This window comes from Oreochromis aureus, linkage group 3, assembly GCF_013358895.1.
Source record: "Oreochromis aureus strain Israel breed Guangdong linkage group 3, ZZ_aureus, whole genome shotgun sequence".
Lineage (NCBI taxonomy): Eukaryota > Metazoa > Chordata > Actinopteri > Cichliformes > Cichlidae > Oreochromis > Oreochromis aureus.
This window is the reverse complement of record NC_052944.1, coordinates 99,156,229-99,169,912: the sequence shown is the minus strand read 5'-3', so window position 1 is coordinate 99,169,912 and position 13,684 is coordinate 99,156,229. Positions and strand designations below refer to the sequence as shown.

General features: G+C 42.7%; 1 protein-coding gene across 1 annotated transcript; it reads left to right on the top strand.

The window, feature by feature from the left end:
• The first annotated feature begins 5,167 nt into the window (after positions 1-5,167).
• Positions 5,168-13,248, top strand: LOC120438536 (protein NLRC3-like). Its single transcript, XM_039608909.1, has 5 exons — positions 5,168-5,226; positions 5,311-5,412; positions 7,710-7,788; positions 11,061-11,262; positions 11,429-13,248. The coding sequence occupies exons 3-5, from the start codon at positions 7,786-7,788 to the stop codon at positions 13,246-13,248; spliced, it is 2,025 nt and encodes a 674-aa protein (XP_039464843.1). The 5' UTR covers positions 5,168-5,226; positions 5,311-5,412; positions 7,710-7,785.
• Positions 13,249-13,684: the final 436 nt, after the last annotated feature.

Genomic DNA, 13,684 nt, shown 5'->3' with positions numbered 1-13,684 from the left:
CACAGGTCTGCTTTGTTGGAGATGAGCCTTCAAAGTGTCACATGTGGACTGTTCCTTTATTAGTACCACTGAAGGCCACGCCCCTCTGGTCATGTGATCATGTTTTTGTAGGAACGCTCCTCTTCCTCAGAGGATCCACCTGTGCTTCCTCTCCTCCACCTGTTACAGTGAGAGAACATTCTCCATGATGGAGGAGCTGCTGGAAAGTGCTGAGAGTTTCCTCCAGAGTGAGACCTCTGTCACAGTTCAGAGGATCTACGGCAGCAGAGACCTTCATGGACACTAAAAGTTTCAAAAACGCTCAGGGCACAGACACTAAGTTGGCCTTAAACGCACCATTTATTTCCATGGAAACAGACACAACCAGAGATACAGTTTATATATAGTCTATACAATAAAAAGAGTCTCAACACGCTAAAAACCCTGCCGGCAGAAATAACTCTGCACTGTCAACACAAAGGCTAAACAAATGTTTCCATATGCTAAAATTCCCATAATCCCACAGTCCAGCCACACGCGGGCAGATGTTCTTTATCTGAGACAGGAGAGGAATTTCTCTTCGGGGATGGAAACCACGCCGGCCAGAAGAACAAGTGGGCGGGGCTCCTGTCGCAGACCTGTCTCCTCCTGACAGCGCGTCGCCGCACAGTCCCGCCCCACTCCACACCTGAACACGGCCTCCGTTGTAGCACCGCCAGATGCAGGCAGAGGGACACCCCTGCCCTGCTGTGGATTGCATCGCCTCCCACTATGCTGGCTGTGCGCATTTCTTTTCCTCCTGCTCGCCTTTCGTGCGTCGCCTTCCCGTCTCTGCGCTCACCATCCCCTTTAACAGGTCAGCCTGGCAGCTGATAGGACGCCTTGGGGAACGCCCCCACCTCCACAGGTGCTACTATTGTCTCTCCCGCACTCGATATATTATCCATTGTTGATCTGCACACAGCTGTTGTCACCAACGCCACACTCGCTTACGTCACTGTCATGAGACTTTCTCGCAAAAAAATCACCGTTTTAGTAACGCAGTAACACAGCGCTCCTACGGGAAAGTAACGGTAATCTAATTACTGTTTTTGCAATAATAATCCCTTACTTTACTCTTTACTTGAAAAAAGTAATCAGATTACAATAACGCATTACAAGTAACACATTACTGCCCATCTCTGGTTGTCATACACCAACATGACGTTCTACTAGTCAAGGCCTCACCTTAACCCACTGATGCTGATCACACAGACCCACTAATAGAACTGTTTTATCAGGTTTATGCAGCGTCACCATTAATGTCACATTTAATCAGACACATTTACATTACAAGCCCACTACAACCATTATCAGCATGTTAAATTACATTATACATCTGCACTGAATTAAAGCACCACTATTTTAAGCTGATTCATTTTTTCCACCTTAACAGTTCATCCCTCAAATCAAAAACCCTCATAAAATGTAACAACAAATAATTTTGCAAATAAATGCAAATAAAATATTTATTTTTCAACTTTTACAAGTGAAATCAAACAAGTGTATTTAACAGTGAAATCAGAGTGGAAGCTGCTCATATAGAGTCCAACCCAGGCTAAAGTAAGTTGAGTAGAGCAGCATCATCAAAGTGTCGGCTCTCTGAACACGTTGCAGGATCGCCATCTGCAGGACAAAACTAGTTTTTCTCCTCGTCAACATCAAGATGACGTCATCTTACAGCAAAACATGCAGATCAGGTGACATGACTGTCTGAGAGGCGGAGTTAAACTGTGGCAGGTAAGCATGAGGAGGAGGAGCAACAACATAACGCTGGAACATCATCATTGCATTATACAGTTTCCTCTCTAACTGGATGCAGCTGTGAACAAGAACAGCTGTGGAACCAGAGTCCTGAGTGTCATCTATGGATGAATGCAGGTCAGTGTGTTGCTGGTGGAGGTGATGAATCACAGTGTCCATCTCACAGTGGGGTCAAAGCTTTTCTTCTGCTGCTCTGCTCTTCAAATGTAAGGCATCGACGGCTCTGCTTTTCAGCTCCGTTGGAATATCACCTTCTTCTGTCTGACAAATATTCATGAAACAAACCTGACAAAACACAAACAGCAGCAGTAACAGTAAACTGTACTTATAAACTCACTGAAAACCCACATTTGAACTCTACCTACTTGTTCATCAAGGCATGAGTACAAGTGCAAGGAGACGTCACAGACATGTTGAAATTGTGATGTGAAGACGGTGGACTGTGGTGGCCTCTGCAGACTGTTGGACTCTGTTACAATCTTCATCAGTCTCTGTTACAGTTAGTTATTTATTTATTTTGTTATCATTTATTCATATTTATTTTTTAATGAAGATGACGACCAACTGCAGCTTGAATCATTGAATTTACACCAAGCACGGGTGACCGAGAGGTTTCGCAGGTTTTTCCTCCCTACTGCTGTCAGACTCCACAACATGGTCTCTGCAGAGGACCCCACATGTGCAGACAAACACACACAATTGTTAATCTCGTCCTGTCTCCTTGATGTTCAATGACACCAAGTGCAATTTTTCTGACATAGTGCTGCTCATCCAGATCACATCCAGGAAACTTCCAGCTGTGATTGGCCCGTGCAGGCTTGTGATCAGATGCTGATTTTAGGGAGCGCTTGACTTTCTTTTGCTTTGTGTCCTCTTGGGATTCGATATCACAGGGTGTCAGACACTGATCCATCCTCCTCCTCTTCCACCTTCTGCTGGGTCTCTTAGGCTAAAGCAGCTGGACTGATGCTCGTGGACATCCACAGAGGAAGAAGCTGCTTGCTGAGACGGATCCACATCCATCATCTCATTTAAGAAGCCCAGCTAACAGACCTGATGCTGCAAAGTCCTCTTGTCCTTAAATGTGTCCTTGTATGGCTGTTTTTGTGCACAGCCTGGATTCTCAGTTTGTGTCCTTGGATTTTCTCACACCGGCTCACAAATGTAGGATTTTGTTTTCAGGTGGTGCTGAAATGAGTCGTAGGGCTTCAGGGTTCAGGATCAGGTCTCAGTGCTGCTGGCTGAACTTTGTCTCCTGTTCTGAGTCTTAAATAAAGTCAGTCAGGATTATTTCTTGTGTCGAGTCTCATGAGAATTTTGTGATGTCAGCTGGCACAGATTCAAAGCAGAGCTCAGAAATCTGAAATATATTTGAGTTGTAAATGGAGTTTAGAGAATGAGCTGCTGATGAAGCCACCCTGTGGGTCTGAGGGTGGCCTCACTCTAGAGAAGGATGAAGGAGTCTGACCTGAGCCAGTGTTTGACATGAACACATCAGCACTGCTATCAGTGAGCCTAATGACAGCCGTTAGCCTAATTTCAGTGTTTCATCATTTACAAACACTTCCTGTCACTGTGGTGGTTACAGTGACATCATGCAGTTTGTGTGTTGACCTCCAGAGGCCGACAAATCAGCACAGACAGAGAGCTCCATTCAAACTTTGCTGCCATCAGTAATAATTCTTCAAATATAATCATCAGTGTTTGAGCAGTTATGACATCAGGGACAATCTAGACATGTGTGACAATACTGAACATGTCACATGACACACCTTAAACATCATGCGATCCACTCTCAGTGTTGCGACTTCCATCCACAAATAAAGCTGCTGCCGGCTGAGTTGGTTTGAGCTGTGTCTCGTCTCCAATAAGCCAAACTGAGCCCCACTTGTGTTTGTGTATTTATTCCAAAACAAAAACAACAAACTTTTTGCTTCATTCAAACCAAATAGCGCATCTATGAACTTATATCATTTGAGAACGGGACTGAAAGGTAATGTGATTATTGTCTGAATATTGTGTAACATGCAAAACCCCACTGACACTAACTTCTCCGTTGAGAACGCCAGCATCAGGTAAATAACATGTGACCACGCCCCCATGCAATCACCTGTGGTGCAGGAACAACACCTGCACCACCATAACAAATAAAACATAAACATTCACTTTGGCTCTTACACTCAGTCTGCACTTTCATTCATGACTTCAACAGGTTGAAATGAGCTTTGAAGAAACATCAGTTTAGTGCTGAAATATTCAAACGCTGCAGGAAGAAGAACAACAAAGTGATGACAGATGTGACGGATGTTTGTGCTTCAAACAGGATATCAAGCAGGAATAAATCACGACCTGCCAGAGGTTTGGGAATTTCCGAGGTGTACATGAACGCAGCACACAATGTATCGATGCTTCCGAGTGTCCTCAAACGCCGCATTAGGCTCAAAGTTTACTTTCACTTCCTGAACTTCGTGCAGTGGAGCTTGTTGTTGGTGTGTGAAGAAACTGTAAGTTTGCTTTGTTTCCTCCTTTAACAGTTTGTCTTTAGGAACTTTAGTGTTTGTTCAGCTCATGTTTGATTTCTTCACACAACAAACTGTGTGTGTTTATATTTCCGGTCTCTCCATTAAAGTGTGTAATGTTTTCCTGGCTAACATCAGCTGTGTGCAGCTTAGTTCAGCACAAATCTGCCGCTCCATAGTTCACGGTAACGGACTCACAGCTGGACCAACGAGGCCGAGTGTGTCCGTCACTCTGAGCTACGTTCGTGTTTGTGCACTTGTAGTTTGTACTTTGTGAGTTCACTCAGAGTCCACAGAGGACGCAGCGTACGTGATGACGTCACAGCCCTTTACCTCCTTTACTGTCACTGTGATGAATATTTACACACGAGACCCCTGCAGAGCTCTGACGCTAAGCTAGTGACATAGCATGCTAACGCTAAGCTAAAGCTAAGAACCCTTCAAGACACGGGTTAAAAAACTGCTTTTAGTTTGTGATCAGAGTCCACGAATGAGAGCAGCAGCAGAGTTGGTGGTTGATGAAGCTCACTGAATTACTGAATGGAAGAAGCTTCTCATTACCAGTGAATCAGTGTGTGTCAGTGAATGCATCGTGTGTGCTTCACGGCTCCATCTAGTGGACTGATAGTAGAGCAGCTGATGGCAGCTTCCTCTGCCTCACACTGCTGTCTGACTGCATTCAGCTGACACTGAGATGAAGCAGGAAAGAAGCAGCTGATATTTGGACAGCAAACATGATGGAAAGGAGGATTTCAGTTGATGTGCACATGAATGATTTGTGTTTCCTCTGCAGGTGAAGGTAGAAAGTGTGTGTGAGCTGATGTGAATTGAGCAGCATGGATCAGTGTGAGGACAGAGAGGAGGGAGTCCCTCCCTCTAAAAGCACTCTGTGTGGGGAACATGAGAGCCAGACCAAAGCTCAGAGGTGAGATGACCATCTCTAACTGTCCATGACTCTTCTCCATGTCACAGCTCAGCACTCACATCACTGCTCCATCATTATTCACAGGAACCCACCTGGACCTCCACCCAGCTCTGTGTCCTTACAGAGTGACCGGTCTAAAGGTGAACCCATTTATTTTAAAGTCCAGCCTGTGTCTGCTGCAGAGAGGTGAGCTGTTAGTAACATGAACTCTTTGATTAAACTGCTTGATGTTGTTGGATATAAACTGCAGTGCAAACACGTCATTCCCTCAATCCCATTTAAACTGTGTCTTAAAAACAAGCCTTTGGTTTGCACACAACTGAAAACCCACTTCAGCAAACAGGAAGTGATCAGAGCGTCCGTCCACCTCCTGTCAGGCCCTGCAAACATTTCATATTGAAGAAAAGTACTTTATATTCCACATTTTACTCCACCACATTCAACCATTTTGACATTTTAGGCCACAGCATGAAACTCTTGTCACATGACTCCTGTTATGTTATAGAGTCATGTGACCACCAGGGAGTGATTTGTATGGATGTGTGTGAAACACATTCATATCAATCTGATTCATCAATGGAAACATTTTTGGTGTAAAATGCACCAACACTGAAAACGCTGCAGATAAAAACACAACAAATGAAATATGAACAAATCAAGGCTTTGAATACACGTGTGTGTGTTTGAGACAAAGAGATAAATGGATTGTGTGTCTGTCCTATTGTTGCATGAGGATTTTATTGTAGATTTTGTGCGTGTACACTTTTGACCACGAAGGTGTCAAAAGGGCGTAAAAACAGTTGGAGGCACAAGAGTAAACACTGGTGCTGTCAGTAGATTAAAAAAATGACTAATTAATCACACAATTTTCTGTCATTAATCGTGATTAATCACAATTACTTGATCAATAGCTGCAATTACATTTTTCAACTTTATATTTAAGCTTGTAACAGACGTTTACACCATATAATGAAGTAAATGCAGAATAAACACAAAGAATGTTAAATGCTTCAATTCAAAGGTAATTTGAATACTTTTCTTTGATCTTTTAACTCAGCTTCTCTCCCATGAAATACAACTTTGTAACAAACCTACATACACTAATATATAATCTATATTAATTCTGTCAAACAATTAAAATGTTTAATCAGATTCATCACAGGGTAACTGTGGATTAATTTTGATTAATCACGATTAAATATCATTCATTTTTAATGTATACTAATCAAATTTCATTTCATGAGCAAACGGCACAAACTCCTCAGCTGATCCTGAATCTGAGCCCGTCTGTAAAACAATCATTTTCTTCACAAGTCTGTGGAGGTGGCACTGATCATGCAGCAGTCTAACACACTCTGTCACTCTTCTTCAAGTCTTTGACATGAGGAACCACAACTCTGTTATTAACAATATTAACAGGTCTGCAGTTTGTCCACTTGGCAGTTGTGTCATCAGTGCTTTGCATTATTGTGATACTTTAAGCTGGAAGTGCTTGGTGAAAAGAAAATTCTTTCTCTCACAATGTGCAGAATACTTCATGTTGGTCGGCTGGTCCGTCTTGTTATTTATTTAATATACTCAAACTTTCCATCAAGAGGCCAGTGTGCGTTTATCATCTTCCATATTGAACTGATTGGTTCAGCTGCCCGTCACTAACACATGTACTGCCCATCTGCACGTGTGCAAAGGGAGCTCTACTTGGACAAACTGCACGAAGTGCGTTGATAGAAACATTTCAGTGATTTTGAGTCATTCTGCATTCCAGATGTGTTAATTGTGTTAAAGATTTTTATCAGGTTAATCATGATAACAGATTAATCCCCTAACCCCTTAACCCTAACCCTACATGTTCATTTTGACAGCACTGGTAAATCCTTTTTAAAAAGAAAACAATGAAAGAGAAAAGATGAAAATGTTAGACTTGGTCATTTGCTGTTTGAGGACAGTGATGCTCATATCTGTGGGGAAAGTGTGACCTGAGTGGGTTCATGTTTGTCTTTAAAGAGCTGCTCTGATTCTCTTTGTGTCTGATCTGTTAAACAGTCTGAGAGGTCACACAGAGACCCAGCAGCTAAAGCCTGGATCATACTGGCTGCTGTTAATCAGATTCCATCAGGACAACACTGAACCACAGTGCTGTTCATGGAAATCAATCAATAAATTCAACTTTACACTGTATTACCAAAAGTACTGACTCGTCTGCCTTCACACATGTAAACTTGAGTGACATCAGATTCTGAATCCACAGCATTTAATATGATGTCAGCCAAGAGTTCAACATATAACAGCTTAAACTGTTCTAAAAAGGATTTTCACAGGTTTAAAAGTGTTTACGGAAATGTTAACGGTTCTTTTCAGAAGCACATACGTGAGGTCAGACACAGGGAAGCAGCAACACTGATTGAACACAGATTTTAGAGGCTAAATTCATATATTGCGTGTGTGTGTGTGTGTGTGTGTGTGTGTCCATGGTTCCTCCACAGAGTGGACCAGCAGAGCTCAGAGGTTCCCAGTGGTCAGTCTGCCCAGCAGCATCAAACACAGCTGGACTCCATATTTATGGTCTGTACATGTACAACAACTACTTTATTATTAATATTAATAATAATACATTTGTTTATAGGTCCCTTTCAGAACACCAAGGACTCTGTGGACTAAATGACCAAAAGAAACAAACTTTGAAATCAGACGGTGCAAATGTGATCACAGGGAAAGCGTTTTTAAACATCGAGGCTTTAAACAAAACCAAAGTGAAACAGTTTGTAGTCGAGATCAGTGGGAATGAAGCTGAATAACTGTTTCTACGATAACTTTGTCAATGACAGATATGATGGAAATTAGCAGCATTAGCACTTACTAATGATGTGAGTTGACACTGGGCTGTATTGAGACGACCACATTAGGTGGTCCTCAACTGTAATGGAAACCAGTGGATCCAGTCCAGTCGTGGCGACTTGTGGTGAGTCCATCTGAGCAGCTACTAATGGAAACGGGGCCATAGATGTGTTTGTGCTTAATAACAATGAATCACAGGATTTTTACATTATTGTTAAAATCTCATGTTGTTTGTTAAAGTGTGCAGTTCAGGGTGTGTTACTAAAACTGTGGTTTGCTCACTTTCCAAAGACCCAGCCCCCATAAAAAGCAGCCAATCAGCTTCTAAGAGTTACACACCCACACATATCAAGTTAACTCTGGTCTAACACACTTGGATTTAGCTTGAAGAAGGTTCCTGTACGAGGACTGAAAATGATTTAAAAAGCAGCCAAAGAACAACTTTGACACACCTTCATAAAGCCTGGAGAGCAAAAGAAAAACTAGCTGAAAGTCTGGCTGCTCTTATGAAAAGTACAGAGAAATCATGGGTTGTTCAACACTTTTGCACAATATAAGAGTTTAAATAAATCTAAAGAGTAACTCAAAATCCTTGAATCATACTGAGGAAATCATCTACAGCTAACTATCCAAATGGATTTGTTTAAGACAGCTCCATCTGCTGGTGGCCCTCTGCAGGTGCATGAAAGGGGCGTGTTTATAGTGAAAGTAGTAGAGAAAGTAAACCCCATGGGAAGGAGGAGGACTCTCAGCAGCTTCCAGCTCATATTCAGACATTTGACTTCTCACTGAAAGCAGCAAGTTTGAGTGTCTGTACCTTAATTAGAAGAGAAAACATGGCCATAGTAATTAGAGTTGATTGAGCAATGCTGTCCTTGTAATGTAGTTTATGATTTTTATACATCTGTTTGTGGACAAGTCCAGTTTTTCTGTAGAGCCTCTCAAGTTGGTGACAGCAGTCAAAGTTCACGTGGAAACCAGAGCAGCAAATCAGGTCCAAATGTGTTGTTCACAGTGAGTGGGATCATCATTGGCTGCTATGTTAACATCCTGCAGCAGGATGTGTTTGGTCAGAGAATGGATAGATCACTAAGTCATTGTTGAGTTTAGGGGGATCGTAGACAGATGGAGTAGGTTCAGCCAGTTGACACACAGTAGATTAAAAATAACTGAAGGCAGGAGCAGACACCTGTATGACTTTCCACCTCTCACATAGATTATTGTCCCTGGGCAGAGCCACAGGGCTGGTAGATGTAAACAAACCTGGAGGAGAGGATTTATTCAACTGAGAAAAGTCACAGAGTTGTGTCTTGATGCTCAATCATCCAGGTAAGTAAATCCCAAAAAGGTTGATTCTGTTCATCTGGACGTTTTCAGTGGGAGAAACGTTTCATCATCATCAGTTGACGTCTTCAGTCTCAGCTGACTGCAGGTTTCCACCCTTAAAAACAGGACATTTGTATAATGACTGAAACCAGCAGCACTGAAAGAACAATGGACTGTGAGGTCAGTTCATTGATCATTGGTACGCATATTGTCAGGACCATTGATCAACAACCACTGATCAATGGCCATGAGTCCCATTCACAGAGAGTTGGGGAATGGCTGCAATCACAGCATTGTAAGATGGTGACAGATGTACCCTTAGGCCCCTCCTCCATTCAGAGATGGTCTTTCCCTTTTCATGTAAATGGCCTCCTTGACTCCGCCCTCAAACCAGCATTCATATTTACTCAGGACTAGGGCTGCTCGATTATGGCAAAAATGATAATCACGATTATTTTCACTGAAACTGAGATCTCGATTATTTGACGATATTTATTTAACAATGTATTGAATAATGGCTTTAAAGATTGTCAAAAAATAATATAAAATAGTCTGCAAATACTGATAACAGTGCAAATGTTTGCAATATAAAAAATAAATGTAAAAATGTAAACATCTATGTTTAGCAAACTTCAAAATACTGCACAATATTTATGCATACAAATAGCCAAACATCAAGGCAAGCTGTGTAGCCACACAATGCACAATTGCATCAAACTGACATTGAGGTACGTCAGCTAAAGTTGCTGCTCCTTCATTGTTTGATCGTTTGTCACGTTGTGAGCGGTCTTCAAATGATTGAATAAATCTGTAGTGTTGCTCTGTGGTGCAGCTACGACACCGTAGCAAAGTTTACACAATATGTCTACTCGATTCATGTCTGACTCCGCAAACCCAAAATGTTTCCACACCACTGAAGTCGTTTTACCTCTCTTCTCAACCAACGGCATTCTTTCTTCAGCAGCCATTATCCTCTCCAAATAACTTATGCTTAGCTTTCCGAGCTTCCCTCGGGTCCTCTTAATTGTTGTGATGCGTGTTCGAATCGCAGAGAGGTGCGCTCGTTTTACCACACAGAGCAGCGTGAGAGTAAAGCACGAGGGAGGTGCTAATAATCGGCTCAGTCATTTTTAATGATCGTTGAAAGCTCAGATTGTAATTTAGATTAAAATTCGATTAATTGAGCAGCCCTACTCAGGACCTTCTTGATGTTATGTTCTTCTGCTTCCCTGGCTGCTGTGTCTGTGGGGATGGTGTTTGTTTTGTGTTGTAGCGTCCTGATGACACCCAGTTTGTGCTCCCGTGGATGATGAGAGTCAAACCTTAAATACTGATCTGTATGTGTAAACAGAGTGAACCTTTAAGACCAGTTGTCTGTACAATCAACTCAGTCACCTGAAACATCTCCAAGTTTCTGGCTTCGATCATCAACCCGTTGGTAGTTCAGCTCTGAACATCGAAATGTTTCTCCCACTGAAATCGCTGCATTCATATGAACAGAATCAATGTTTTGGGATCGTGGAGTTGTGGAGAATGTCTCAGTTAATCAGATAAAGTCAAACTTATAATTGGTGAAGCGATCATGGATGATATGCGCCTTGATCGTAAAGAAGTGGCTGTTGTGGAGACTGAAGTTCAGAGTGGTGGCTCATTCATAAAGTATCCTGTTCCAGCTGCTGGAGGACAACATCATCACTTTTGTGAAGACCGAGCTGAAGAAGATCCAGAAGGCTCTGAATCCAAATAAGCCCCAGTGCTTGGAGTTTCAGAGGGAGGATGATGAGCAGAGGAGCAGCAGAGAGGCATTTGTGAAGATCACAGTGGACTTCCTGAGGAGAATGAAGCAGCAGGAGCTGGCTGACCGTCTGCAGAGCAGTAAGAGGATTTCCTACTTAAGGTTTTAAGCTGTTAGATAAATGAGACACCTGTGACACCAGTGTGTTCAGTCATTTCTCAGTGGCTCAGAAACTGTCATCAGCATTTTGTAAAATATGATTGTTGAAGTTGTACTTTTATTATTATTATTGTTCAGAACTTCCAGCTGCTGTTTGTCATCGTAACCTTAAATCCACCCTGAAGAAGAAGTTCCAGTGTGTGTTTGAGGGCATCGCTAAAGCAGGAAACCCAACCCTTCTGAATCAGATCTACACAGAGCTCTACATCACAGAGGGAGGGACTGCAGAGGTCAATGATGAACATGAGGTCAGACAGATTGAAACAGCATCCAGGAAACCAGCCAGACCAGAAACAACCATCAGACAAGAAGACATCTTTAAAGCCTCACCTGGAAGAGATGAACCAATCAGAACAGTGCTGACAAAGGGAGTGGCTGGCATTGGGAAAACAGTCTTAACACAGAAATACACCCTGGACTGGGCTGAAGACAAAGCCAACCAGGACATCCATTTCATATTTCCATTCACTTTCAGAGAGCTGAATGTGCTGAAAGAGGAAAAGTTCAGCTTGGTGGAACTTGTTCATCACTTCTTTACTGAAACCAAAGAAGCAGGAATCTGCAGCTTTGAAGACTTCCAGGTTGTGTTCATCTTTGATGGTCTGGATGAGTGTCGACTTCCTCTGGACTTCCACAAAGCTACAATCCTGACTGACCCCAGAAAGTCCACCTCAGTGGATGTGCTGCTGATAAACCTCATCAGGGGGAACCTGCTTCCCTCTGCTCGCCTCTGGATAACCACACGACCTGCAGCAGCCAATCAGATCCCCCCTTACTGTGTTGGCATGGTGACAGAGGTCAGAGGGTTCAGTGACCCACAGAAGGAGGAGTACTTCAGGAAGAGATTCAGAGATGAGGAGCAGGCCAGCAGGATCATCTCCCACATCAAGACATCACGAAGCCTCCACATCATGTGCCACATCCCAGTCTTCTGCTGGATCACTGCTACAGTTCTGGAGGATGTGCTGGAAACCAGAGAGGGAGGACAGCTGCCCAAGACCCTGACTGAGATGTACATCCACTTCCTGGTGGTTCAGGCCAAAGTAAAGAAGGTCAAGTATGATGGAGGAGCTGAGACAGATCCACACTGGAGTCCAGAGAGCAGGAAGATGATTGAGTCTCTGGGAAAACTGGCTTTTGATCAGCTGCAGAAAGGAAACCTGATCTTCTATGAATCAGACCTGACAGAGTGTGGCATCGATATCAGAGCAGCCTCAGTGTACTCAGGAGTGTTCACACAGATCTTTAAAGAGGAGAGAGGACTGTACCAGGACAAGGTGTTCTGCTTCATCCATCTGAGTGTTCAGGAGTTTCTGGCTGCTCTTCATGTCCATCTGACCTTCATCAACTCTGGACTCAATCTGCTGGAACAGAAACAAACAACGTCCACATGGTCTATATTGTTTCGAAAACAAAAACCAGAAAAAGAAGTAAAATCTGTAGAGAAACACTTCTACCAGAGTGCTGTGAATGAGGCCTTACAGAGTCCAAATGGACACCTGGACTTGTTCCTCCGCTTCCTCCTGGGTCTTTCACTGCAGACCAATCACAGTCTCCTACGAGGTCTGCTGACACAGACAGGAAGTAGCTCACAGACCAATCAGGAAACAGTCCAGTACATCAAGAAGAAGCTCAGTTGGAATCTGTCTGCAGAGAAAAGCATCAATCTGTTCCACTGTCTGAATGAACTGAATGATCGTTCTCTAGTGGAGGAGATCCAACAGTCCCTGAGATCAGGAAGTCTCTCCACAGATTATCTGTCTCTTGCTCAGTGGTCAGCTCTGGTCTTCATCTTACTGTCATCAGAAAAAGATCTGGATGAGTTTGACCTGCAGAAATACTCTGCTTCAGAGGAGGCTCTTCTGAGGCTGCTGCCAGTGGTCAAAGCCTCCAACAAAGCTCTGTGAGTACATCTGTAATCAGTCTTTTATTTATAACATAAACAGTGTCATGTGTGATGGCTGCTTAAAATTTTAAACATATTTAATTAAATGATCATCAGCAGTAAATAAAGTAGGTTTTATTTAATGTTTGATAGCAGCAGTAAATGTCAGAGGGTCTTAAATATTTCTGGGTTTCAGTTTTTATCAAAGTCATATCCAGAATCATCCTGTAAGTAAACTTTATACCGCAGCTTTCACAGGTGAAAAAACACAAAGTGCTTTACAGTAGAAACAGGCAATAAAAACACATTAAACTGCAAACACTGAACATCATACGGCCTAAAACTAGTTAAAGGCCAATTTGAATACCAGAGTCTGAACAAATGAGTTAGTGGGACCATTAACAGCCTTTGACTGGAAGATCTCAGACTGTGAGAAGAGGTGTAGGGTTCTAGAAGGT

Bases quoted from the DNA above. Each gene is read 5' to 3' on its own strand.
- LOC120438536 (XM_039608909.1), top strand. The intron at 11,263-11,428 runs GTAAGAGGATTT...CAGAACTTCCAG, and splicing joins GGCTGACCGTCTGCAGAGCA to CTGCTGTTTGTCATCGTAAC.